Here is a 25,556-nt window from a genome sequence, read left to right as displayed (position 1 = left end):
GGTGAAGATGTACTACAAGATGTTTGATATCAATTTGAATAACCATCAACATTAGTTGGCAAAATAGTATAAATTGTGTCTCTTAATCAAGATGTCTAGGGTTAGAATCCTTGTATTGGGTATGGAATAGATTATATCATAAGAGAAATGCTCATTTTGTGTGTTTATTATCTCCTGCAGTGAATACTTTATACATGATTATCCAACAAAAAATCAATTTGAATAACATATAATAATCAAAAGAATCCAAAATTTAAATTCACTAACATTATGGAAAACAAAATTTTCTAATTGGACAAATGAAAAAAAAAAACCCACATTAGAAATAATTGATTAAGCAATTTTGCATATGTCTAATTGCAAATACCACCTTGTGAGTTCAAAAAATGAAAAAGATTTATTCACAATAGTCGTTAGCAATGGTTTGAATTAGGTATTTCACCTGAGAATAAGCACGATAAACATTATTTAATTGAAAAATGCTCTTCAATAAATACACATATATCTTCAATTAATTTCATTATCGTAATCATAATTAGAATAAAAAAGACATGTACCCGTCGCATATTTTATATAAAAAAATAAAAATTGATATTATATATGCTTAAGTAATTAACAATTAAAGAATGTTAACAGTTTTAAATAGTTATTTAAAATATGTAAAATGTATGAAAACTAAATTTATTAAAAAAAATGTAGAAAAAAATAATAACCAAGAGAAAAGTATGCGTGAGAGGTATTTTTTTTGGAAATTAAGGACCAAAATATGATATTTGCACCAATAGAAAACTTCAACTCTTAATAGCTTTTATTTGTACGTTTATTTAGATTTTTGTTCCTGTCGTCTCTAGAGTTTTTGTTCAAGGATGAGAACATATGGAGTAAACAATCTTATTTAAATTTCAACAGAAGGAATCAAAGGTCTAGAGGGCCAAGTGCATAAGCTTATGGGGCTTTCCTTTTATGGGGCTAAAACATTAGGGGCTATAAGCCCAAACGAAACCGTTGGGACAACGTATGCAAAAATGTTTAAAAAACTATTTAAAAAAAGACTAACACTTGGACAGCAGAAGGTCGCAGTAGCAATGTTTAGCAAGGCTATTCTAACTGAGTTTGCATTCCCTACAAAAATAGGGCCAACAAAAGTCTACTTACAAGGGATATGAACAGCCTAACCTCTTAAATTACATAGTACTTTTAACAATTGTTTGCGGCCTCTGCCACGAGTGGAAGACCCAGGATAAGTTTTTATTTTTTCCTTTTGGCGAAGAGACTCAGTTGTTATACATTTATAAGCATCCCAGGTTATCTATGCATAAGAACCAACGGAGGGGAACGTTCCCGCTATAGCATTGGGTTGATTTTAAAAACTAACCATCATTTTTCACCTTTTCAAGCCACGGAATCAATGTAGCAATACTGAGGGAAGGGATGTTTTCCCGAGATTCTATTAAGGATTTAAGGGTTCATCAGTGAATCAGCGTTTAGAGTATAACTACCAATTTGCCAATACTAGTTAAAAAGCTGCACTCAAGGGTTTTCCATTTTCCATCAAAGAGAAAAAGGGAGGTTGCACAACATAATCGCAACCATCAATTTCGTGCTCATACGATATACAAATTAATACAACCACAAACAGGTTGAAACAAACATTACACTGAACCCTCAGATATAGTAAACGGGCTAACTAAAATCAAATGAAACAATACCAAGTTTCATTGCTGAAATTGTTTAAGCAAAGATAAAATCAAACTAATCCTGATTGAATACATTTCTTTCAATTCCATCCAATACCCATGTTACCTTTCCCTGTAATTTAAAGTATGAAACGACACCAGTCCTATTTCCATTCCACAAAGATATCAAAACAAGAAAATGGCAAATTCTCTCCAATTTGTTTCTTCCCATTCCACTCGGCAGTAAAAATCAAACTATAATCGAAAGCATTCACAGAAAAACTCATTCTTGGGTTAAAAACACCCTACCACTAATGAGACTATTATGAAGAATTAAAATAAAAACAAATCCAACCATGTTTTAAAGTATTAGCTTATTTTCAATCAAGCATTGCTGTAGGGTTTATCATATATTCAACATTAACACCAGTCACCACATTACAAGAGATAAAACATCGAAACTCAGCGCGAGATATTCGATCCAAATCAGTATTAAGCATGAAAAATTTGTATGATATTAAAGGTAGTGTCGCGAGAGGCGTGAGCATTCATCCAACAAGCTATAGGTCCAATTAAAGCACGTAAAACACGCATCTCAGACAATAACACGAAACGAAAACGATATAATCCAGAACATTGAGCACAAAAACCATTTAAACTCAACTAATCCAGTCCAGACAGGCAATAATAGCAATAATAAGCAAAAGCGCAATAAAAATAACAGATCTCAAAATCCTTTAAAATAAAAAAAAAAACAAAAAAAAACAAAAAATACCCTAAAATCAAGCGGTGAGAACAACAGCTCCACCGGCCTCCTTGATCTTCTTCTCAGCGATCTTAGAGATAAGCTTAGCCTTAACAACCAAAGGCTGGTTCTGAGGCAAAACCCCTTTGCCCAAAACCTTAAAGTAACCGAACTGGGTGACGTCGAGCAAGGGGGCCTTGTCGGCGGAGGCCTTGTCCTTGGCCTCTTGGGGGAGGAGGGACCAGAGCTTGTCGATGTTGACGATGGGGCAATGGAACTTGTTGCGGAGCTTGTGGAAGTAACGCATACCTACCTTTCCGAAGTAACCCGGATGGTACTTGTCGAAGAGGATGCGGTGGTGGTGCATGCCTCCGGCGTTACCGCGACCTCCGGGATGCTTCCGGTGCTTTCCGATACGCCCGTGCCCGGCGCTCACGTGACCTCTCTTCTTCCTGTTCTTCTTGAAGCGGGTCGTCATTTTCTCTCTCTCTCTCTCTCTCTCGTACGCTAGAGCGGCCGCAGCAACGAATTAGGGTTTTGAGACATGTAAATTTATAAGCCAAACCATAGCTCCTCCTTTTACCATTTTGTCCCCCCTCTCTCTCACTCCTTTCAAAAATAATTAATTAAGGTTAATATTACTGATAATTTAGACACTTAAATGTTTATTATATATAACATATAATATATAATTAAATTTATAATAAATTATATAATATTTAATTTTATATAAATAAATATTTTTAAAGTATATAAATTATATTTTAAATTTATGGTAGATAATTTATATTATGAGATAAGATTTTTTAATTATTAATGATTTTTAAGATACATTAATTTTAAAAAAAATATGATAAAATATAAATTGAAATATATAAAGGAGTACATTTTTTAGTAATCACTATTGATCTTCTAATAGGGATTCAACCAATCAATTCAAAGATCCTTTGTACGATATTGGAGGTACTATGACAAAGTTCAAGATGAAAATGATAAAGCAAATTTTGCAAGGATTAATAGTAAAGATTAAGGTAAATTCCTACCGGGGTGTTCAAAAGTTACACTAATATAGGTCATTTTTCTTAAAGAAAAAAATTTGAGCCCAATTTAAAGATACTAAAAAGATGAAATTTAAACCCATTTTGAAGATAACTTAAGAAGCTCAAACTCATATGATCAAAAAAAATATTAATGTCAAAGTTTAAGTAATTTTGGACTAAATAATTACATAAGCTCATCTTTTTCTATTTTGATATAATTTTTATATTTTATTTTAATTAAATAAATTTAGATAATTTTTCACATTATTTAGGTCAAATTTGAGTTATTTTTGACTTCCTAGCAAAGAATAAATGATAGTGAAGATTTATGTTTATTAATAAATTATTACTTGTAATTGAGAGGTTGTTTATCTTAACTTATAAATAGGAGTCTCTCATAAACATCTAAAACAGACTTGAAAAATAATTAAGTTTTGAGTTTTTCATTATATTTTATTTTGAATAGAACTTTATATTGTTAATTCTTAAAAAAGTTAATCACTTATACACTGTTAGTGTAAAAAAAATTTACACTGACAACCAATCAGATCTGTTAATAGTGTCATGTCATTTGCTCATTTAATTAATTGATTTTTACATTGACACTTCTTTTTAAAACTTGAGTTCTAACAACAAATTACGATTATGAAGAAAAAAAATTCAAAAATATATTTTTTTTAATAATTATTATTCTCTTTTAATAACTATCAAGTCCAATATTTTTTTTAATAAATATTAAGAAGCACAAAGTATTTTTCTTTACCATTTTCATTACATAAAAGCAATACATTTTTAGTTATCTTATTTTGTTTTCACTTTTACATGTATATTTTTACTCTTATTTATATTCTGTAACTATTTTTTAGTTCATCTTCAAACTACCAATAACTCCAAGCGTATGGTTTAGCGGTAGAGGTTGATCACACTTAAGCAAGGTCAAGGATTCGAGTCCTGTCTTGTGTATGCAGTCGTGTTATATCTTGGGACCAGCTATTCTACCATTTAAGTTGCCTCCAACATAACAAAGAGATTAGTCACTGTTATCAACCTTGAATATTCCAGAGAAGGAAAAAAAAAATACCAATAAAAATTATTATTTTTTTAATGCAGGTATATAATGTCCTAATCGGGTAGTATAATTAGAGTGATTAGCATTTCACACACATGTTGAAGTTGCTGCATTTTTAATTGAAAAGCATTTTAGTGTATTCTACAACGTATTTATTATTAGAGAAATAAAGGCTAAAAATTATTTATTAAAGTTTATATATATATATATACATATATATATAATTCTATGTATAATTTATAACATTTTTAAATTGTTTTTTTTAAGATCTAATAATTATTATACTACAAGTATTGTGATCGATATGATAGACACTTATATTCTAAATTTTAAAAATAAGAAATTTAAATAAAAAAGGCTATTATAAAAAAAAATAACATCCAATTATATAGGAGTTTATTGCGTAAAAATTACACACTTTTATTAATACTAATATGATAACTTATGCGTGCTAACAAGGGAGGTTGTTCACGTAATCCCAAGAGCAATACACGCTGGATTTCTAATACATTGCTCTTAGCCCACAGGTAATAACTGTTCATACTCCGTTTCAACACCTACACAGCTCAAGTGACGACGAAGAATGAAGTACGCGTACCTGGTAGAGATGAATGGTATGAGATCTTTTCTACGTTTTCCATATTCTTTTGCGATTGCAATTATTAAAATCTTATTTTGATTAAAAAAAATTTACAAATGTAAAATTTTTCTAAATTTTTTTTATCCTTAATTTATTAAATAAAATCTTAATTGTTAAAAGTGTTTGCAATATAATTTGACTTAATTTTTATCCTAAAAATCATTCGAACTAAATAAAAAAATTAATTACAATTCAATTTGGCTTAATTTGAAAATATTATAAAATTAATATATATATATATATATATATATATATATATATATATATATCAACACAAACTTATGTTATATATTATAGTCTTGTTCAAGGTAGGATTGCACAAATAAGATAATATTTGATATTTAATCATCTATTTCAAGTATTGTTCTTATCAAGTCTGAAAAAAAAAGATACATGTATCAATCATTACTAACAAATGCTTTCCAGACTTCAGTCATTATCAGATTAATTTGTCCTAAAATCTAACAATGTGTTGTTTCAAATGTAATTGGGGTCAAATGCATGCATGTTCAAAACATCTGTAAAACACAGAATTTGCGCAAAGAGCACCAAAACTATAGACACTGCCAAGGCCTCTTCGAACCTAGAGGAATGGCATTGGAACCTGATGTTAAACCTCGATTCCCATAGCCTCCTCGTCCTCTAGAGCGGAAACCTCCCCCTGATCCTACAAAATAATAAGAACAATTTACAGACCATCCTAGAGAATACATCAGAGTTCAAAGTCAGAAAGAAATTTTTAATTACCAAATTGACCTGAACCAGCTGACCGAACCAATGCAGACAGTGCAGGACTCACAACCTGACCAGCATCTTGTAAAATCTTAATCAGATCCCTAGCAAATTTGGCATTGGCATGTGTAAAAAAGGTGTATGCAGTTCCTTTAGCCCCAGCACGACCAGTTCGACCAATTCTGTGGACATAATCTTCCAGGCTTGATGGAAAATCATAATTGATCACACATTTTATGTCTTTCACATCTACAAGCAACAAAGCAAAACAACATAAGGAATTAAGTGTAAGGCTTAAAAATGGAGAAAACTGCAAAACTCCTTATCCCTGCGCTGTAAGATTCAAGAGATCAAATAGATCAAACTCAACACATTCATCACATCAATGTGCCCACCTTAACCTTCCAGGGATAAGGAGCAGCTTCACCATCATGCCATCTACCACATCCAATTACTGACTAAGCATGTATGAGTCAACCAGGCTGCAAAGACAACCAGCTCCATAACTGTGGATGGGGATCAATCAATTTGACTATGTTCTTAAAATGCGGATGACAGTCATGTGACTAATATCTCTTCGTGCAACACTAGCAAATTATTGTTAGCTAACCTTGTTTAGCCACTCATGCAAATTGCCATGCATTAACCCATCCTATGAAATTTACAGGATCACACATGATATGCTACCTTAGAAGTTATAGATCAACATCCAAGACATATCAAAGGAACTCCGACCCAGGCATCCATATAACTTGACACATGTAAAAAAGATAGTTCCCAAATTAACAGCAGCAGGCTGTCTACTGACTGCAGCAAAACAATTTCATCTCATTCAAGTCATTAATCCCTTGGTCAAGTTACAGGAAGTTCCAACACACTGACAATATGGCCCCCCAGACACCCAAACCACAAATTATATCAAGGGAAACTGGACAGCAGCCGGCCGACTCGCCCTATGGTTAAAGTTTTAGACCTAGATACCTAGATCAAAAATCCTAAGCTTCTAAACACACAGTGATCCTACCAAGACCCCGTGCAGCAACATCAGTGGCAGTCATTATTGGACTTCTGCCACTCTTAAATTCAGCCAAGACCCAATCCCTTTCAGACTGGTTTTTATCACCATGGATGGACAATGCTGGCCATCCATCCATTCTCATTTGTCTCGTAACTTGATCACATCCCCTCTTTGTCTCCATAAATATAAGAATTCGGCTCCCATCCATCACTTCTTTCAGCAATCTGATTAATCTGCATTTTAAATCTAAAGTGTTAATTTGGAAAGTAAAAATACTAGTCACTGTCTATTATTATTGAGAACACAAACCTATTGTATTTCTCCATGTCTGTTATAACTTCAACAATTTGATTTATAGAATGATTTGCCTTCAGGTCTGGCGATCCAATAACTACCTATAAGATCATGATATCCCACAGAAAAATGCACAAATCAATATCACCCAAATGACATTTAATTAAGTCAGTTCATAGCACAAAATACTTTTTTCTTCGAAGAAATCAGCAACATACAGATATAGATGTCCATGAGTGATAAATGATAGCAAACATAACAATAGAAAAGTGGAAACACTATTGAAGTAACCTTGTATGGGTTGCGCAGAAACTGCCTTGCAAGAGTTTCAACCTCCCTTGGCCATGTAGCACTCCATAATAATGTTTGCCTATCTGGTCGAATCTGGTATTTCAAATCAATAATGTAACTAACTGTGCCTCTTAGCTATCACAAAAATAAGATACTACAGCAGTTCTTAAATTTCTTTAAAACTAAATTTGATTAAAAATGAAGAAAATAGTAATGAATAGAAAAATGTTCCACTAACTTAATTGTGTGACCAAGCATAAGCAGAGTAGCACATTCAAGATTAAAAGTTAATTAGTGATCTATGGCCACTTAAAAAAGGTTATACATTAATCATTGAATCTTAACCATTCAAATATATTTTAATGGTTTATATTAATCATTCTTATTTCTCACAATAACCAAGAGTTCTCAAGTCTCAACTGATAGGAGACAGAGACAGAGCATAACAGGAGCTAGTTTTGAATCTGGTAGGTAAACAATAGGTAGCAAACATATGCAAATAGATTCGAGGGTTCTTCCTCTGCTTAGTACTTTCTAGTTACAGGGTAGTTGCAAACAGTACCTGGCCTATAATTTTCCGTATTTGAGGTTCAAAACCCATGTCCAGCATTCGATCAGCTTCATCCAACACAAGGTAAGTCACTCTATGGAGGTTTGTGTGCTGAGCTTCCAACATATCTATTAGACGGCCAGGTGTAGCAATAACAATCTCAACACCTGCCAAGCACCAAATGTTAGTCCATGTTTGTTATTCCAAAATTTTGATCAAAATACAATTGGATATTCATACAGAAAACAGTAAACCAAGGACCTCTTCTAAGCTCGCGAATTTGGGGACCCTTTGGTGCACCACCATAAACACATGTACTTCTAATATTTGCACGAGACCCAAATTTAAGAGCCTCTTCTTGGATTTGAACAGCTAACTCTCTAGTTGGTGCTAAAACTAAGACAATGGGACCATCCCCTTGTGCTGAAAAAGCAGCAAAGACATTCATTATACCATAATAAAATGGAAACCTAGCATCTAACATATTAGGCAGGGAATCCGATACATACCCAATCGAGGTTGTGCATTGACGTGCACTAAAGCAGGAAGCAAATACGCCAAAGTTTTACCCGAGCCAGTCTCAGCAATGCCAATTAAATCTCTACCCTTCAGAGCCATGGGCCAACCCTGAGCCTGAATTGGAGTGGGCTCAGCAAATCCCAGTTTGGCAATGACCTCAAGGCAGTAATCTGACACAACAACATAACATACAAAATCAGACAAAAGACTCAAGACATCATCCACAAGCACAAAAGGCAAGAGCATAAACAATTAAAGTACCAGGAAAATTGGCCTCATGAAACATGCGTACAGGCTTCGGCACATCCTGCCCTTGCACGGTGATCTCTCTACTGGCTCGGTAATGCATAACTTCTTGATCAGACATGGCCCTCACCGCATGGCACTCAACGTAGAAGTTCTTCTCAAAAGGGACTAAATTCCTGAAATCCTGCTTCGGGAGTGCAATGTTGTTCAACTCGTCCCTAGAAGATCCACCACCATGTCTACCTCCTCTTCCGGAGCCCCTAAAACCGTGAGCTCCGGCTCTGCTACCACCACCACCACCACCACCACCGCGGCCTCTTCCACCGCCACGACCTACGTCATATTTTCTATCACTCACGTGACCATTGCCCACTCTACCACCGCCTCGGCCTACACTAAAGCCCCCAGGAGGAGGCACAAAGGGTGGAACCGGGGTAACGGGTGCGGATCCGAAACCGTTGGGTCTAGCGACGCCGTACGGTGCTCCATAGGGAACCGCGCCGCCGCGGCTGACGAAAGACGGCGGCGGAATAGATCCAGCGAAATCACTGCCACAATACAACGACAAATACGGTTTGTTTTCGTTCAAAAAATTGCGAGAAGAGAAATAACGAAAGGAAGAAATACCTGCGACGGCCGCGGAAAGAAGCGGCGTCGGAGTATCTATTGTCGTAGGGGTTCATCTGGTGGACGCTAGGGTTTGGGGAGCAGGATGAGAAATTAAAAGAATATGAGCAAGTTGGTTGCTCTTTGCTATTTGACACTTGACAGTGACGGAAGGAGACTCGGTTCTTTTGCTAATTGACACGTCCTAGTATGCTCTTTTTCCTGATACTAAGCAATTCAATCTCACCACCGCCACCGTTCAATGCTTCTGCCTGTGTGTACCCATTTTTTATTCTGACAACTAACAATGTATGCTATGCTTTTACTTATTTTATTTTTTTAGTTCGTGTATTTTAAAATAGATATTTTTAAATTTTTATATTTATTTTTTAAAATTTTTATAATTTATCTTTATAATTTATTTAAATACTTTTTTTGTCTATATTTACAGTTTTTTTTTTAATAATTTTAATTTATATAGTTATTTTTTTTAATCTTATGCGTTTTAGAGGTATTAAATCTATTGATTTAATTTTTGTGTTTTTAATGTTAAATTTATTTTATTTAAATTTTTTTAAATTAGGTTTTTTAACACTTTTTTTTTGTATTTTTATTTATGATGCTTATTTCGGAAACACTTGTTTTTACCCTTGTTTATAGAGGAATTGAATTTATTGATTTAACTTTGTGTTTTTATTGTTAATTTATTTTGTTAAAAATTTTCTAAATTAAGTCTATAAAGTATTTTCACATGCTAAATTCATGATTAAGACACTTTTTTTTTACTCTCGAGTCATAGAGGTATTGAATCTATTGATTTAACTTTGTGTTTCTAATGTTAAATTTATTTTGTTGGTATTTCATTAAATTGGGTTTTTCAATGCTTAGTTTTTTTTTTATCTTCATATGTGATATTTATTATTGAGACACTTTTTTTTCCTTTCTTCACAAAATTAAAGATATTTATTATACCAATACAAAACAGACAATGTTACGAAAAAAAATTAACCATAAAAATTATAAGAATTAAAAAAATTGTAAATATAAGAATAAAGAATATTTATATTAAACTATAAAAACTAAAAATGATTGAAAAATATAAGTATAAAGATTAAAAAAAATGTCTATTTTACACTAAAGAAACTAAAAGATAAAATAAGTGAAATTATAAAGATTAAAATATAAATTATGATAAAAGATTCATTTAAAAAAATGAAGAGATTAAGAATATGAGGTGTGTTAATGGGAGAGAGGAAAGGTTTTAATTTTTAAAAATATATATGTAATATAGCTATTTAGAATGTTAATAAAAAAATATTAGGAAAAAAAGGTGTTTCAAATAAAATGGTTCATTTTTCTAACTCACTTTTGGTAATGGGTCTACTCATTCCACATAGGCATGACAATCTAACCCGCCCCGCCTCCGCCCCGCTTAATATAATTAAAAAATTATTTTTATATATATATAAACCAAAATTAAAAATATTTATATGTAAAAATTTATATTATTTTACTTTTTTTTATTTTTTTTAAATTATTCATATTTATTTAAAAGAAAAAAGAAAAAAAAATAAGAGCGGGAGCAGGAGCGGGGCGGGAAAACTCGAATCCCGCCGAGAGCGGGATGGGGACCCAGATTTTATCCCCGACGAGTATCGGAGGCAAAGGCGAAGGCGATTTAAATTTGCGAGAACGAGGGGCGAGGGCGAGGAACGTAAAACCCGCCCACACCCTACCCCACCCCACCCTGTTGTCATGCCTAATCCCACATACTTAAGGCAGATTAAAAACAAATCAAGATATATTGACACAGTTTACGTCATAAAAAATAAGTACATATATGAGATAAAATATTTCACTTGAAAAATAATAACAAATTTGTCTTTAATACACATACACAGAAAAATCCCATTTACATTGTTTATGATGAGCAATAGTGGGATTTATTTAGTGCCATAGAAAACTCATGCCCATCACATTATTAATTTTTGGGAATAAAGCTATTGTGAATTTCACTATGAGAGATTATAAAAATAAAAATAAAATAATTAATACTACTATAAAACTATTCTGAATTTCACTATTGTTTATCATTTAAAAAAAAAAAAAAAGATCCACTGTTGCTTTAAGTCAATGATTCATGAGCCCATTTACATCCTCATGATGGAAAGTTGAAAGTCGTAACATGATTTCTAAAGCTCGCTTCATTCAATTCAGCATGCTAGACAATTGAAATTCAAATTACACGTAGAAGTGTACTAGGTACCATTGTCTTCTCTCACGCACCCTGTAAGCAAGGAAAGGGAAAGGAGAGTGCCAGAGTGAGAGATTATAAAAATAAAAGGTACAAACATAATTTGGTAAATAACTAAATTAGTTCTCAAAACATGTACGTTGATCATGTTAGTCTCTAATTGGTATAAATTATACTCAACTGAACGTGCATGTTTGAAGTGAAATAATTTATTGAACATCTTAATCATTACAAGAGTTTAGAGATAAGATCAATAGTTGACTGCACTTGCCTGAAAAGCACATGCACTGAAAGATGTTAGCTTTGGAGTGGCTTTTACTCTGTGATTCTAAGCCACAGGATTCCAAGCCATCCATGTAAGGTTTAGACACAAACACCTCGCCGTTATAAACCAAGGTAACCTTGCAGGATTTTGGTGCATTCTTCTTTACAAGCACTCCTTTGCTTAGTTTGTTATTGCGCCTATTCAAAACAACAAATTAAAGAACCAAGATAAATAATCCTAAATGTTTAGCACCTGTTTCTGACATCTATTTATCTATGAATCCTAGAACGGATCCAAATTCTTATTAAAGGGTCTGTCTAGAAATTTTTTAATGATGAATTTAAATAAACATCAAATTATAATCATTACTAATCTAGTTTATAAATATTATTCTTTTAAATCATAAAATTATTAATGATATAAAATATATGCTATTTTTAAGAAGTCTTTTAGCATGATCATATATTTAATAGGGGAGCCCTGCCCGTCTCCGTACCTATCTATATAATATTTGAGGTTTTTCAATAACAAGTGTTACTTTCTCTTTCAACACGTTTCTGAGTTTTCTCTCTTTTAGTTAATGTTACATTAAAAAAGAAGAACAAAAATCTGCTCTCTACAATAAAAAATGTTATTATAGTGATAAATGAATGATAAACTTATACAAATGCACATTAAAGCTAGTTATTATTTAATCGATTAAATTTATATTAAGTGTGAAATTTTATAAAATCATTTTTAGTAATTTCACAATTAAAAGTTCAGCTAATTATGATTTGAAATTAATGTTTATATAATAAACAACTTAAACTTAATAGTAATATATATATATATATATATATATATATCTTAATTAATATACATATATATATATATATAGAAGTTTTATTATTCAATTACAAATAACTATAAATGGTTATTTTGTTCATAGATTTAATTCTATGAAAGAAAGATCCAAAATTAGGAGTACAAGTTTCAAATCCTTTCTATCGTCTCTTTTAAGCAAATAAGTAATACATTAACAATATTCAATTTTAATAATAACAAAAGGAGAAAAGGGTACTCATGTTTCTATTTATTTATTTATTAAAGAAAATATAGTATACGTGAAAATGACAATATAGTGGACAATAAAAGAATGATGGGTGATTTACGTTTATAGTCTACATGATTTTGGAAATGAGTGGGTGTACTTTTAGGTGTAAATGATTGAAACTAAAATAGTTAAATAAAATGTGAAAACTAAAACTATTTTTGTGTTCTTTTCTCTCCCATTTTATTCTACTAGATAGACATATTACAGTAAAAAGAAAATTCAAAATTGCAGTTATTAAAAGAGACATCTCTTTATATTATATAATACATTAATATTGACTATTGAGCTCGATAAAAAAAAATTATTTTTTGATTGTTTTTTAATCTTTTAAGTTAACACCATTCAGTTTTCTAATTATATTTTAGACAATGATTTAAAAAAAAAAGTATAATAAAGTAATGTCATCTTTATAATTATATGTACTAATTTCAAAATATATGTAAAAATTAATGCGATGTAATAATGCACTAGTTGTCTTATCAAGGACACTTGTAATAAATAAAAAACACGCAATTAGCTGGTTTTCTGTCAAATTACAGTTGCATTACTTGTTAATGTCATTTCTCAGAATGAAATTGTACCCCTTTGTCATCCATTTGTGAATGAAATCCAAACAGTGATAGCATACCGTGTGCAGGGTAGCTTTTTGATTCCCATGACAAGGTTGGTTATGTTAAGAATAGTGGTGAGGTCCAGAATTGCTTTTCCTGTGTCATTGCTCTCAAGAAGCAAGGTTTCTGCTACTACCTGGGAGAGAAAACAACACGGAGACAAATAGGAAAAGGTGAAAAAAAAAGAAAAACAGAATTGCATTAATTTTAGCATATGGTTTGTGGTCTAGTATTGGAGAATACTGAATTCAGTTTAGTGTGAATTAGCTTGCCCAAGATGATTATGCCAAATGTAAAAGGTACTAGCAACTGTAGCTGTAATTGCATTATTGAATGTAGAAGGTACAACAACAGAATTGACACTAACACTGTACAAAGGATCTTTGAGTAGGTAAATGTTTTTGAAGCAGTAGAGACCCCAATATCTACTGTATTTTCCAATATCTAGAGATAAGGATGTGTAAGAATGAATAAGCCCAACTGTTTTTTACTTTTTATATAATGATTCAGTTTGATTATTTAAAAAACCCGAACCATGCACATAAAGGAATTGAGTTACTACGTACCTTGGCTTCGTTGCTCATCTGAATGTACTTCTGCAAAAGATCCTTCCTCTTGTTGTTCACTTCATTCACGTATAGTCTCACTTGCTGCGGGGTAAGTTGGCTTCTTTCAAATTTTCCAACTATCACATGTGTCATTACCACCAAGCACATATCATTTGAGGTTTTAAATTCAGCGTTTGAGAATTTGAGATTTATTCTTGATAGACAATGCAAATTTTGATACACTAATGCTATAATTTATATGCAAAACCATTTAATAGAACTGTAATACCAGAAATTGATCACCCAACACGAGAAACAGATTAGTGGTACCTGGCGTAGGAATCAATGTGATTGGAGAAGAGACATGGATAAGAAAAATCCGGGAACCAGGAGAAACAGCATGATCAAGAGCCCATTTGACAACATCCACGTCATCTTTGCCAACAGCCACATAAAGATCATCAACTCTTCTATCTTTGTTGTTTATGCTCTTGCTGCCATCCTCAATTATTTCCACAATTTCTGAAGTCAATGTTTGTCTAGAATAGAGATCATAGTCCACAATTTCTGAAGTCAATGTTCTGGAAATTTCAGGAGTCTCTATTTCCTGGTAGTCATAGCCGTAGGAATCTTTGCCAGCAGTAACATAGATGCCATTAACTCTATTAAGGTCACTTTTCTTGAGATCCTCAAATACCTGTGCATTTTCTGACAACCATATTGAACTAGAATAGTAATCTTTTGCTTCTCTTGGGATGCGATTCACATCTTCCATGTCTAGCTCTGCCTCTTTGTCTCAACTTCCCTCACACTACAAATGAGGGGTAGGAATAGAAAGAGAATAAATTGGTTGATTCTAATTTGGCATTACGTGAAAGCTTTGTTGCAATCGAAGCTTTTAACTAAGTGAAGAAAGGACATCATTCTCTTTTGTCAATTTACACATATTTTTTGATGAACTGTTTTGTCAATATCAGAAGCTCATTGGACATGTCATTCTATGCTGACCCCTTTTTGCCTTCATTTTTTTGGTGATAATGGTGTCTTTTGGCTATTTAGTTGCAACAATTTACCCATATTAACTATAGTCATGTTAATATTGACTCGTTCAAGACCACATCATTTTTGGTTATGAAACCTTTAATTTTGTATTTAGGAAATCAAGCGTAGTTTCTAAGACCATAGTGGTATCAATGAATAATGGAATATAAGCATTATATTCTCCTGAATATCATGGATTACATGTGCCAGCTTCCGTGATCAGAATGTATGCAGAAAAATCAACCAGCTAGCAGAAATTTTTTAGATGTTATTTGAAACTAAATGGGGGAATTGTTTGTCCCGCCAGCAGTGTAATAACCTTTTCGTTGATGTCAATGCTGCAATCCCTGAACGGCTTAAGCTGTCGAGTGTGACATTTTGTGGATATATGATAATGAGTAATGACATTGTTTTCTTCAGGTGTTAACATTCCAACAACGACTCTTGGCACATCATGTGAAATAACAATCATTGGGATGTACTTCAAAAAACCTTTATCTTACACTGATGAGATGCATTCAACAGATTTAGAATATTGTAAACAGGTAGGCCTGTGTTTGATACAGAAAAGGAAAAAAATATGATTTGAATGGAGAGGAGGTAAATAAAGAAAAGGAGAATGTCTCCTTTTCTTTCATGCATTATTAGCAAAAAAAATTTATATATATTTTCTTCTATAATAGTGTGTAGTGATTGAATCTTTATAATAATCTACTATTTTTATATGCGTACATTTATTAATAAATACGAATGGTGAATTTTTTAAGCTCATATCGTGATTTTAAGATATATATGATTTTAATTTTAACACCTTAACTTACATTTTAACCATTTATGACCATTAAATATTTTAATTTTTTAAGATTATTGATAGGCACATGGTGATTTTTTTTGTCTAAAATAAAATTTTTGTTCTTTGTTTTTATTTTAGATTTAAGCTTAAACTCTTAAATTTAAAAGTTTGACGTGTTTTTATTCACCAAATTAGTTTTTCTATCAATTTTTTCAGTGGTAATTTTGATTGATACAACATTTTCACAACTTGTTACATGTCACTAAATTAGTAAAATAATTTGACAAAATGACTAATTTGATTTAACATAGATACTTTAAGAGATTAAAGCGAAATTTTTTAAGTTTAGAAGACTAAATTTGAAGCAAAAATAAAAAGAGAGACAACAATCTATTCTAGTCTTTTTTATGTATCACATATTTTTTTTTAAATTATAATACTTATTTTTTTAGTATAAAAATAAGTAAATGGTGAGTAGCGATACTATTTTCAATATTTTTTATACATGTAATGCTAATATATTAATTATTTTTATTTTTTAAAATTTGACTAATTTTTATCATGATTTAATTTTTTAAGACTTTTAAAATGGGGTAATATGTTGTAAATATCTATACACCAATGTATTCAAAATTTTAATTTAAAATTATATAGACACTTATTCATGCATCCCTTCAGAACTTATATATAAGTAAAAAAGTACTTAAATTTTTGGACTCAAATATAAATAATTTTCAATTAAGTAAATTTTATTTAATACTTTTAATCCAAAAACAATTCCAAAGTAATAAATGAAAGTACTATCTTTAATTAATATGATTAAAGATATTTTAATAAATGTAATATATATTTTATATAAAATCATGAAAACTAAATATATCTTCTGTATGAAATTAATTATTTTTATTTATATATAAGTCTGAAGAGTATATCCAAAGATAAAAAATTTATTAAATTTAAAATGTTTATAATGCAGACACTTATATAATAATAATTTATTAAATAATTTTTTTATTTGTATTAAGGGACTAACTAGTCCAAAATCCACAAACCTCTAACAAAAGAAACAATTGTTAAATCAGCAAAGAAAGAAAAATGGATTCATGAAGGTGGAGTACAAAAAACATTTATTCCAAACGGCATTACATGTAAATTATTCATCAAGTTATTTACAACTTGATTCACTTCTCTATAAATACGATAACAAGACACCTCATGATTTATCTTGGGCCATACTATTCTATTCATCCAGGAATAACAAAAATGATGCTTAAAACACCCATCATTTAGAACTTGGCATGGCTGCTAATGCACAGTTGGTTTCCACTTATAGCCCCATGAAGGTTTCTTCTATCTTGGATAGTCTTCAAGTCATGCCGCCAAAACCACTGTAGCCCAAATGACAAGAAAAAGTCACCACAAACACAAAGTTTTCATTCCAATCACGAACCACTCCCCCTCAGAAGCCACACCATCACTAAAAACACCATCGCAGTTCAGTTTAGGGCAACTTCCGTTGGATAGAGATAGGAGTATTATGAGAGGCACCAAATTTGGTCCAAGGAAACCCAAATTCTATAATTCAATCTCAGCTGCTCGCGATCTAATTTCAAAGATTAGCTCACTCACCTTCATACTAGCTAGCACCCTGAAAAACCATTTTATTTCTCATGTGCTATTTGGAGTTTATATAAAATAGTATTTTAATCAAGTTATTTTTTTAAACACGCCAATATATATTTATATTAAAATGATAATTATATGATATTGTTAAATCAATGAATCTTTACTTTTAATACTATAATATTATATTAATGTGACTAGCAAACTAATTTGAGATTTTTGTTTTAATTTCGTAAACTTTTTAGAGCAACGGATTGACACGTTTGAATTTCAAGGACAAATATTGTTGTTCACTCAATTTTGCAATATTAGCAGATGGTCTGTGGGTGTCATCATCATGGCCGTTCAGTGCTTAATCAATAATTACCATTATCCAAACCTCAACCACGTATTAACCTGGAAATGATTATAAAAAAAAATTAAAGAAACTAAGAATATGAGGAGATATCCTTCTCTTTGGGATTGGTATTGATACATTTTTATGAGGAAAAAACATTAAATAATTATTTTTTAAAAAAAATTAGGAAAATTTTAATTCATCTGTAAGTGATAAAATAATAATGTTTGCATTTTAACAATAAAACCCTTTTCAGTTATATATTTATTTTTATATTAAAAATAAAAATGAATTAAGAGTATTAAAAAATACACATAAAGCACTTGACATAGATACACCTCCAATACAGATCTCATAAAGGGTAAAATTTATATAAATAGCTTATTTAAGAGCTTATAAATGTGTTTAATAAGCATTTAACATGTAAATACTTATATATAAGTTATATAAGTTGTTTCTATAATTAAAAAGGATAAAACTAATTTCTATAAACTGTTTTTTATAATACTAAAATAAATTAAAACAATTTATCAACATCTCATTCATTATTTTCATTCTCCCACAAACTTCGGTATTTAAGATAACCTCAAAACTTAGATAAGCACCCAAAATATATGTGATTCCTGAAGTTAACATTTATTTGATAGATTGATGTATGACTGGGAGAGGCAAAGCGGGCTGTAAAGAAAAAACAAGACATGGATGGAGGCAAAGCGTTCGTGGCAGGGACCAGAATCCCACCATCTGATTCGGATGGAGGGACTAATAATCAAAGAAGAAAAAAATGGATGATTATAACCAAGAGTTTCCACATTACCATTTTGTTATATATATAATGTAATGATGATGGTCTGTGATAGGGTTATCGTGTACTAATTGCTTAATCACACCTTAGCCCAAATGTCCACTGCTAAAAGTGAACTCAGGTAATATGAAAATGATGAAAATGGAGAATGAAGTTGTGGACATAACCCGTTCAAATATTGCATTAGTTTGGTAAATTGATAAATTACTGAAGAAAATGCTTCATAAGTGACAGGGCACTAAAGGAAGTGGTGGGGCAAATCTTTACCTCCTAAATGGCAAACGTATCTTTCTACTTAGATTCCTCTATTTAAAGACATTAGTCAAATTTAATGAAGTGAAAATAAAGAAAAGCTCGTGGCGGAGGGAGACCAGTCAGACATGGCTAGCGGAACCACTTTACTTGCTGCTATTCTAAAACTTCTGATCATTTTCTTGTTCGCAGGTTGGGTTTCCCTTTGGCTTCTGAAGCCAACCCAAATATGGACAAGAAAATGGAAGCATGCAGAAGATGTCGCCAATGATACAATTTTTGGATACTATGGTAAGAAAGTGGAATCTCAACTTCAATGAGTCATACCATAAATAATCCCTTCTTGCTTTTCTTGAATGAATCTGTTACTACAAAACAACTCATTAAATTCCAAGAATTTCAGGTCAAATGCAAATTAGAAGTAAAATGATAGATGATACTATTATACAGGTCTTAGCTTTGCTGTGTACACGTTTCCTATAATTGCTATTGCTATAATTGGACTTCTTTCATTGGATTTGAAAGCTGGATATCAAAGAAGCAGGTAATACTATATTAATATCTATCAAGTGCCGTCCAATTATTGTAATGGGTGTTTCGCTTCAAATTTGTCTCCATGGTACTACAGAAGCGCAAGGGTTCCTTCAAAATCAAATATCTTCTCAAATCCACTGGTGGTGAACAGTACAGTGGGAATCTTATCCAGTATTGAAATACTGGTAGCTTTCCTTTTTATCGTCTTCTTAGCATGGACCTATTACTCTCGTATTTCCTCAGACTTCAAAAAGTTGATGCCGGACAAATCACTCAAGTTGAATACGTGAGTGTTAATGCTCTTATGTTGAATATGTAAAAAAGTTGTTATTTCAACTAGAACTTTAGATACAAGTTAGAAACACTTTTGATATCTTCTTTACCAAAAATAAAATGTATATTTTAGTAGAGAAATTCTCAAAAACACTTATAATCCATAACATATTACCAATGGGTAACTTGATTTCAGATGGCAACTCAAGTATCTCAGAATAGCAACCCGGTTTGGCTTGCTAGCAGAAGCCAGCCTGGCATTGCTGCTTCTTCCTATTTTAAGGGGGTTGGCTGTGTTTCGCATACTTGGCATTCAGTTTGAAGCTTCAGTTAGATATCATACCTGGCTCGGCACTGCAATGATACTTTTTGGTACGATACATGGCGCAAGCACCTTGTTGGTCTGGGGGGTCAGCCACCATATACAGCATGAGGTGAAGTCTAAATCATTACTTATTTTAATTTGGAAGCACTTTCTTTATCAGATAAATTTTACAATATTCATTGAATATACACTCAGTACTAGTTAGTAGTGGTAGTAGCAAGTGATTAGTTCTCTCCTCCTGGCATCATATTTTTCAAATAGATTTGGAAGTGGCAAAAGACAGGACGTATATACCTCGCTGGGGAGATTACGCTTGTGGTGGGGCTAGTTATATGGATCACTTCACTTCCCCAAATTAGAAGGAGAAAGTTTGAAATATTCTACTACACACATCATTTGTATGCAGTCTTTCTAGTATTTTTCTTGTTTCATGGTGGGGATAGGCACTTTTATACAGTCTTCCCAGGAATATTCCTTTTTAGCCTTGATAAACTGATCCGAATCATACAATCAAGTCCAAAAACTTGCATCGTTTCTGCTAGAATTTTTCCCTGCAAAGCTGTGGAGCTAATCCTTCCCAAAGATCCTGGTATTTAGTTGTTTTACAGCTATCTGAAATTGACCATAAGAATTGAAAAGATCAGGAGAAAAAATCCATTTAAACGGTTTGTTTTTAATTATTTGCAGGGCTGAAATATAACCCTACAAGTGTTATATTTTTGAAGATGCCAACCATATCTCATCTTCAATGGCACTCGTTCAGTATAATATCTAGTTCCAGGGCTGATGACCATATTTTGTCTGTGATAATTAAATGTGAAGGGAGGTGGACTAATTCTCTTTATGACCTGGTACATGCTGAACTAGACAAAACTGCAGATAAAAGGAAGGGAATACCTGTTGCAATCGAAGGACCTTATGGACCTCCTTCATTAGACTTTTTGAGGTGAGCAAAAACATTATACCTAACATTTTTGATAGAGCTGTTTATCATAATAACTCGGTCGTAACTTGTCATCAGTTTTTCAAGGTCTAATAATCTTTTTCAAATGTGGAAAACAGTTAAAAAGTATAAGATTATCCGGAATAATGAAAAACATTGTCTGCAGATATGACACCCTTCTTCTGGTTGCTGGCGGAAGTGGAATAACCCCATTTCTGAGCATTTTGACAGAAGCTGATTCAGCTACCAGCAAAAGCAGATTTCCCTCGAGAATACAGCTTGTGTATGTCATTAAAAAGGCACAAGACTTCTGTCTGTTACATTCAATCTCGCATCTGTTACTCAACCAACCAACTGAAAATTTTCATTTGAATCTAAAATTGTTTGTAACCCAAGAAACACAAGCGGAGGTGGGAACTAGGGAGCTACTAAATGAGTTCTTAAAAGTCAGAACCCTGCAAATGAACAGCGTGTGTTCAGATTATGCAGCATACGGGCCTGAAAGTCCATCTTGGATGGCTGTCATTGTAGGATTTTGCTCCATCATTTTCCTTATTTTCCTTATCTGTTTCAACCATTTTATAATTCCATCTGGAAAGCGGTCCAAAATGACAAAGGAAAAGACTCCCTCTTGGGTTGTGGATCTTCTTCTGATAGCTGCTTTTGTCCTAGCTTTAGGTTGCAGCACCTCGGTGGCAGCTATTTTGAGATGGAGAAGGCTTAGGAAAGGGATTCCACAAATATCGCAAAGAGAAATTAAACCCCTTGATCTAAGTTCAGATGAAGCTAGGAATGCACTTGAAGAACATGAAGTGCATTTTGGGGGAAGGCCTAACTTTAAAGGTAGTAATTTCATCTTTTCTTTCTTTAACTTTCTAATCCATATTGACAAAACAGTTAACAGCTAAGTAGCTTTGAATTGAACAGATATATTTGGCAAGCTCCGGAATGAAAGCGGTGGATCTAATATTGGAGTTTTGGTTTGTGGACCTGAAAGCATGAAGGAATCGGTGGCGGCCGCATGCAAGCAGGAATCCGAGTGTATCAAGTTCAGTGCAAAGAGAACAGAATCCTGCTTCACTTTCCACACTCTCAACTTCACGCTGTAAAAGTCCAAATATGGCTTCCCAAATTTGTGTGGTCTATCAAGGCAAGGATCTCAGTAAGCTTTCAAAGCGCCCCCGTGTATCTAATATCTATCAATAGATATATATCTATCAATAGATATTTGAATGCAATAGTCAAAAGGCGGAAAGATTTAGGTAATGTTCCATAAGTATTTTAACTTTTAAATATTATAGTCAAATGGAGAAAGATTTAGGTACTGTTCCATTGATGATGTTGTTTTCCAATAAAAGCACACCATATGTTGCAGTTTATCAATGAAAATATAGCACAAGCAATATCTGTTACACGTTGTATTTTCTTTAGAAAATAGCATCTATAGAAAAGTATCATGGACTCAAAGTTTTGTCCTAATCAAAACACCCTTTTCCTGTCCCCCTAAAGAATGTGGTTGTGAATCTTGTGATGCTCTCCTAACAATGTTCACATCTGAACGTAATCCAAATGTCATACACAAATTGCATTCGGAACATCCTCTTTTATCTCTGGATGTGATCTTCAACCTGATCATGTTGGAACATTCTCGTTTTAGACAAATATCTATACAAAATATTTTTAGCAATTGGAAATTTCCAAACATGCGTGCAGATCGTGGCACCTGTTTAATGCGCATATATGTCTCGTCATTGTCATATGCCATATTAAACTGCTTTTATGTGGAATACAAATCCATTCATCTGGACAAAGGTAATAATAAACCAGAGAGGAAAGCAACTAAGCAAGCTAATCTTCGCTTTCAGATGCAACTGCAAGTGGCTCTAATAAGTTGGAACTTGTTGACTAAAACACTATAAACTAATCTTGCCTTGATTAGGTACAACGCACTCTGGAGAGTCCAGAAGACCTTGATTGAAAGTATAACTAATCCAATAAGTTAAGTGAAAACAAAACAAGTAAATACAAATCAAACCATAATTAATGTAGCAAAATCCAATCACAAGAAGCTCAACGAAAAAATTAAAAAAGAGGTAAAAAAAGAAGAAAAGTCAAATCATGTACAAGTCAAAAACTCAAACCCGAGCGGAGGGTTGCAAAGGCGCCGCCTCATCGGGTTCCCCGCCGCAGCGAACCAAATCGGAGAGAACTTTTCCGGGGGCCTCCGGTGGGTTCTCTCCTAGGAGAACCGCGACGACTTCCTTCATGGTGGGTCTCCTCAGCGGGTCAGGGTGGCAACAAGCCAAGCCAAGCTTCAACACCATCTCCATATCTCCTTCATCGTACTCCCCACTAATCCTGGCATCCGCAGCCTCACGCGCGCACCCCTTCGCGTACAACTCCCTCACCCAATCAATGAGCACCACCTCCTCCTCCACCACCGACGTCTCTATCGGGCGCCTCCCGCACGCAACCTCCAGCAGCACCACCCCGAAACTGTAGACGTCACTGGCCGAAGTGGGCGCCGCAATGGTGGCCAACTCCGGCGCCAAGTAGCCCAACGTCCCGACCACGCGTGTGGTGTTGGGAACCTCCCCGTGCGTGTAAAGCTTGGCCAAACCGAAATCCCCGACTCTTCCCCTCATGTCGGCGTCCAACAAAATGTTGCTGGATTTTATATCCCTATGAATAACAACCTGATCCCAACCGTGGTGAAGGTAGTTAAGCCCCTCTGCCACGTCGACAAGGATACGACGCCGTTGCTCCCACCCTAGAAGCTTCTCGGGGCGGTCGAACACCCACTTGTTCAGACTCCCATTCGGCATGAAATCATAAACCAGCATAAGCTCATTCCCCTTTCTACACCACCCTCGCATTTGGACTAAATTCTTATGCTGCAGCCTCCCCATACTGGATATCTCCGCCATGAACTCACGCAACCCTTGCTTCGAATCGTGGTTCACACACTTCACCGCAACTTGCGTGTGGTTCGCCAAAACCCCTCTGTACACTCTCCCAAACCCTCCCGAACCTAGCAATTTCTCCTTCCCGAACTCACCCGTCGCTAAACTTAATTCCTCGTACGAAAATCTATGCGGCCAGTACTCCAACTCCCAATCCTCCATCTCATCGTCTTCTTCCTCTCTCCCTTTCTGCTTTCGCCACCACAGGTAAAAACCAGAAGCGCATATAACCACAAACGCCAAACATCCGATAACGATTCCCGCTATTGCTCCGTTTGAAAGCCAGGAAGACGACGATTCTAGCTCGAACACCGGTAAATTCGTCGTGTTCAGCTCCCTCGCCGGTCCTGAATCGCTGAAGCTCCACGCCAGGACTCTCTGCGCCTCGATCCAGTTCGTTTTCGAAGCCGAAAACCCTACGTACATGTCGGAAGACACGTAGTTAGCAATCTCGGGGTTGCGATACGTAAGCGTAGGCTTCGACGGGCGCGAAACGCCGATTGGCGCGATGGTTACGTTGAACTGGAGATTCTCGCCGTCGAAGTCGATCCAGGCGTGGATGTTTTGGCCGGTGCGCATGCGCACCGGCACGAAGGCGCCGGAGGCGTTGTAGTAGCCGGCGGTGGTTGCGAATTTGGACTCGATGTTGTTGAGGTCGATGCCGATGTGGTTGTCGTCGATGTCGTTGAACTCGGGGTTCTGGCCGGTGTCGAACTCGACGGCGAGGAGAGGGAAAACGGAGGGGGAAGTGGCGTTGGTGAATAATCCAAAGTACTGGCTGGCGAGGGCGCCGGGAGGGGAGGTGGTGTTGCAGAGGAGGAAAGCGAGGCCGAAGCCAGGGCTGGTTGCGATTTGCGGCAAGATGGAGAAGACGAAGGAGGTGGAGAATGAAGAAATGCGTGAGGAATTAGAAGCGGTTTTCATGGGGAGCTTGGTGGGGTAGAAGGCTCGGCCGTAGGAGTACTGGTTGGAGTCGTTGGTCATGCGGACGACGGAGACGTCGACGCGGGCGTCTTTGATGAGAGTGAGGTTGGTGACGCCGGCGAAGGAGTTAAATAGGAACTCCACGGCAAGTGCGGGTGTTAGGAGGAGAGAGAGGTGGAGGAGGAGAATGGCGAGCGCCATGCCGGCGACGGGGGTGTTAGAAGGAGACACCCGATGTCGATGTGAAGTGTGTTGTGGTTATTGGTAATTTGGTATGTATGCGCCTTTCGTGCTTTCAACGCTTCGTTCAATGTTGACTATTACTTCTACTGCATTCATTTTTAAAACATCGTGTGACATCTTTTTGTAAATGCGCTTATTTATAGTAATAAATAAATAAATTAATTAATTAATTAATTAAAAAGTAGTATAAAAAATAGTACAACGATTAATTTTTTTTTCTTTTTTAAATGTTACTACATAGAGTGTATTTTATTAGATTTAATGCTTCTTTTTAAAAAATGTTAAGTATTAAAAGAGATT

At 34.2% G+C, this 25,556-nt stretch overlaps 5 protein-coding genes across 8 annotated transcripts; 1 reads left to right on the top strand and 4 right to left on the bottom strand.

Moving 5' to 3' along the window:
* Positions 1–2,300: 2,300 nt before the first annotated feature.
* Positions 2,301–2,962, bottom strand: LOC109797185 (large ribosomal subunit protein uL15x). The gene has a single exon (XM_020357136.3). It carries the CDS (start codon positions 2,897–2,899, stop codon positions 2,459–2,461), a length of 441 nt encoding a protein of 146 aa, XP_020212725.1. The 5' UTR covers positions 2,900–2,962; the 3' UTR covers positions 2,301–2,458.
* Positions 2,963–5,484: 2,522 nt separating this feature from the next.
* Positions 5,485–9,723, bottom strand: LOC109796660 (P-loop containing nucleoside triphosphate hydrolases superfamily protein). Of its 4 annotated transcripts, none has more exons than XM_083075444.1 (10): positions 9,448–9,723; positions 8,836–9,368; positions 8,565–8,744; positions 8,317–8,478; positions 8,068–8,222; positions 7,506–7,598; positions 7,230–7,315; positions 6,927–7,153; positions 5,918–6,151; positions 5,485–5,831 (listed from the first exon to the last, which is right to left on the bottom strand). In XM_083075444.1, exons 1-10 carry the CDS (start codon positions 9,501–9,503, stop codon positions 5,725–5,727), a joined length of 1,833 nt encoding a protein of 610 aa, XP_082931570.1. In that variant the 5' UTR covers positions 9,504–9,723; the 3' UTR covers positions 5,485–5,724. The 4 variants fall into 4 exon arrangements, with proteins under 4 accessions (XP_082931570.1, XP_020211992.2, XP_020211993.2 ...); XM_020356403.3 differs by having other exon boundaries at positions 5,485–5,837; positions 5,927–6,151; XM_020356404.3 differs by having other exon boundaries at positions 5,927–6,151.
* An 888-nt stretch (positions 9,724–10,611) lies between these two features.
* Positions 10,612–15,619, bottom strand: LOC114915852 (U-box domain-containing protein 33). The gene is made up of 4 exons (XM_083074176.1): positions 14,531–15,619; positions 14,219–14,337; positions 13,670–13,788; positions 10,612–12,142 (listed from the first exon to the last, which is right to left on the bottom strand). The coding sequence occupies exons 1-4, from the start codon at positions 14,973–14,975 to the stop codon at positions 11,902–11,904; spliced, it is 924 nt and encodes a 307-aa protein (XP_082930302.1). The 5' UTR covers positions 14,976–15,619; the 3' UTR covers positions 10,612–11,901.
* Positions 15,620–18,954: 3,335 nt separating this feature from the next.
* FRO8 (ferric reduction oxidase 8) lies at positions 18,955–22,627 on the top strand. The gene is made up of 8 exons (XM_020355842.3): positions 18,955–19,342; positions 19,502–19,595; positions 19,680–19,871; positions 20,055–20,292; positions 20,445–20,772; positions 20,871–21,129; positions 21,293–21,969; positions 22,054–22,627. Exons 1-8 carry the CDS (start codon positions 19,180–19,182, stop codon positions 22,233–22,235), a joined length of 2,133 nt encoding a protein of 710 aa, XP_020211431.1. The 5' UTR covers positions 18,955–19,179; the 3' UTR covers positions 22,236–22,627.
* A 469-nt stretch (positions 22,628–23,096) lies between these two features.
* On the bottom strand, positions 23,097–25,355 carry LOC109796179 (Concanavalin A-like lectin protein kinase family protein). Its single transcript, XM_020355843.3, has one exon. It carries the CDS (start codon positions 25,212–25,214, stop codon positions 23,262–23,264), a length of 1,953 nt encoding a protein of 650 aa, XP_020211432.1. The 5' UTR covers positions 25,215–25,355; the 3' UTR covers positions 23,097–23,261.
* Between the last annotated feature and the right edge of the window lie 201 nt (positions 25,356–25,556).

This window comes from Cajanus cajan, chromosome 5 (assembly GCF_000230855.2).
Source record: "Cajanus cajan strain Asha chromosome 5, NIPB_CcT2T_4, whole genome shotgun sequence".
Classification (NCBI taxonomy): domain Eukaryota; kingdom Viridiplantae; phylum Streptophyta; class Magnoliopsida; order Fabales; family Fabaceae; genus Cajanus; species Cajanus cajan.
The sequence above is the reverse complement of the archived record's forward strand: the minus strand, read 5'-3'. Positions and strand labels throughout refer to the sequence as shown.

Coding starts and splice junctions, on each gene's coding strand:
- LOC109797185 (XM_020357136.3), bottom strand. CDS start 2,899: ATGACGACCCGCTTCAAGAAGAACAGGAAGAAGAGAGGTCACGTGAGC.
- LOC109796660 (XM_020356402.3), bottom strand. CDS start 9,503: ATGAACCCCTACGACAATAGATACTCCGACGCCGCTTCTTTCCGCGGC. Junction 8,223..8,316: donor AATTCGCGAGCTTAGAAGAG/GTCCTTGGTTTA, acceptor GGTGCTTGGCAG/GTGTTGAGATTGTTATTGCT. Junction 5,838..5,917: donor AGCTGGTTCAGGTCAATTTG/GTAATTAAAAAT, acceptor ATTATTTTGTAG/GATCAGGGGGAGGTTTCCGC.
- LOC114915852 (XM_083074176.1), bottom strand. CDS start 14,975: ATGGAAGATGTGAATCGCATCCCAAGAGAAGCAAAAGATTACTATTCT. Junction 14,338..14,530: donor CACATTGATTCCTACGCCAG/GTACCACTAATC, acceptor CACATGTGATAG/TTGGAAAATTTGAAAGAAGC. Junction 12,143..13,669: donor AAAAAGCTACCCTGCACACG/GTATGCTATCAC, acceptor TGTTTTGAATAG/GCGCAATAACAAACTAAGCA.
- FRO8 (XM_020355842.3), top strand. CDS start 19,180: ATGGCTAGCGGAACCACTTTACTTGCTGCTATTCTAAAACTTCTGATC. Junction 20,773..20,870: donor AATCCTTCCCAAAGATCCTG/GTATTTAGTTGT, acceptor AATTATTTGCAG/GGCTGAAATATAACCCTACA. Junction 21,130..21,292: donor CCTTCATTAGACTTTTTGAG/GTGAGCAAAAAC, acceptor CATTGTCTGCAG/ATATGACACCCTTCTTCTGG.
- LOC109796179 (XM_020355843.3), bottom strand. CDS start 25,214: ATGGCGCTCGCCATTCTCCTCCTCCACCTCTCTCTCCTCCTAACACCC.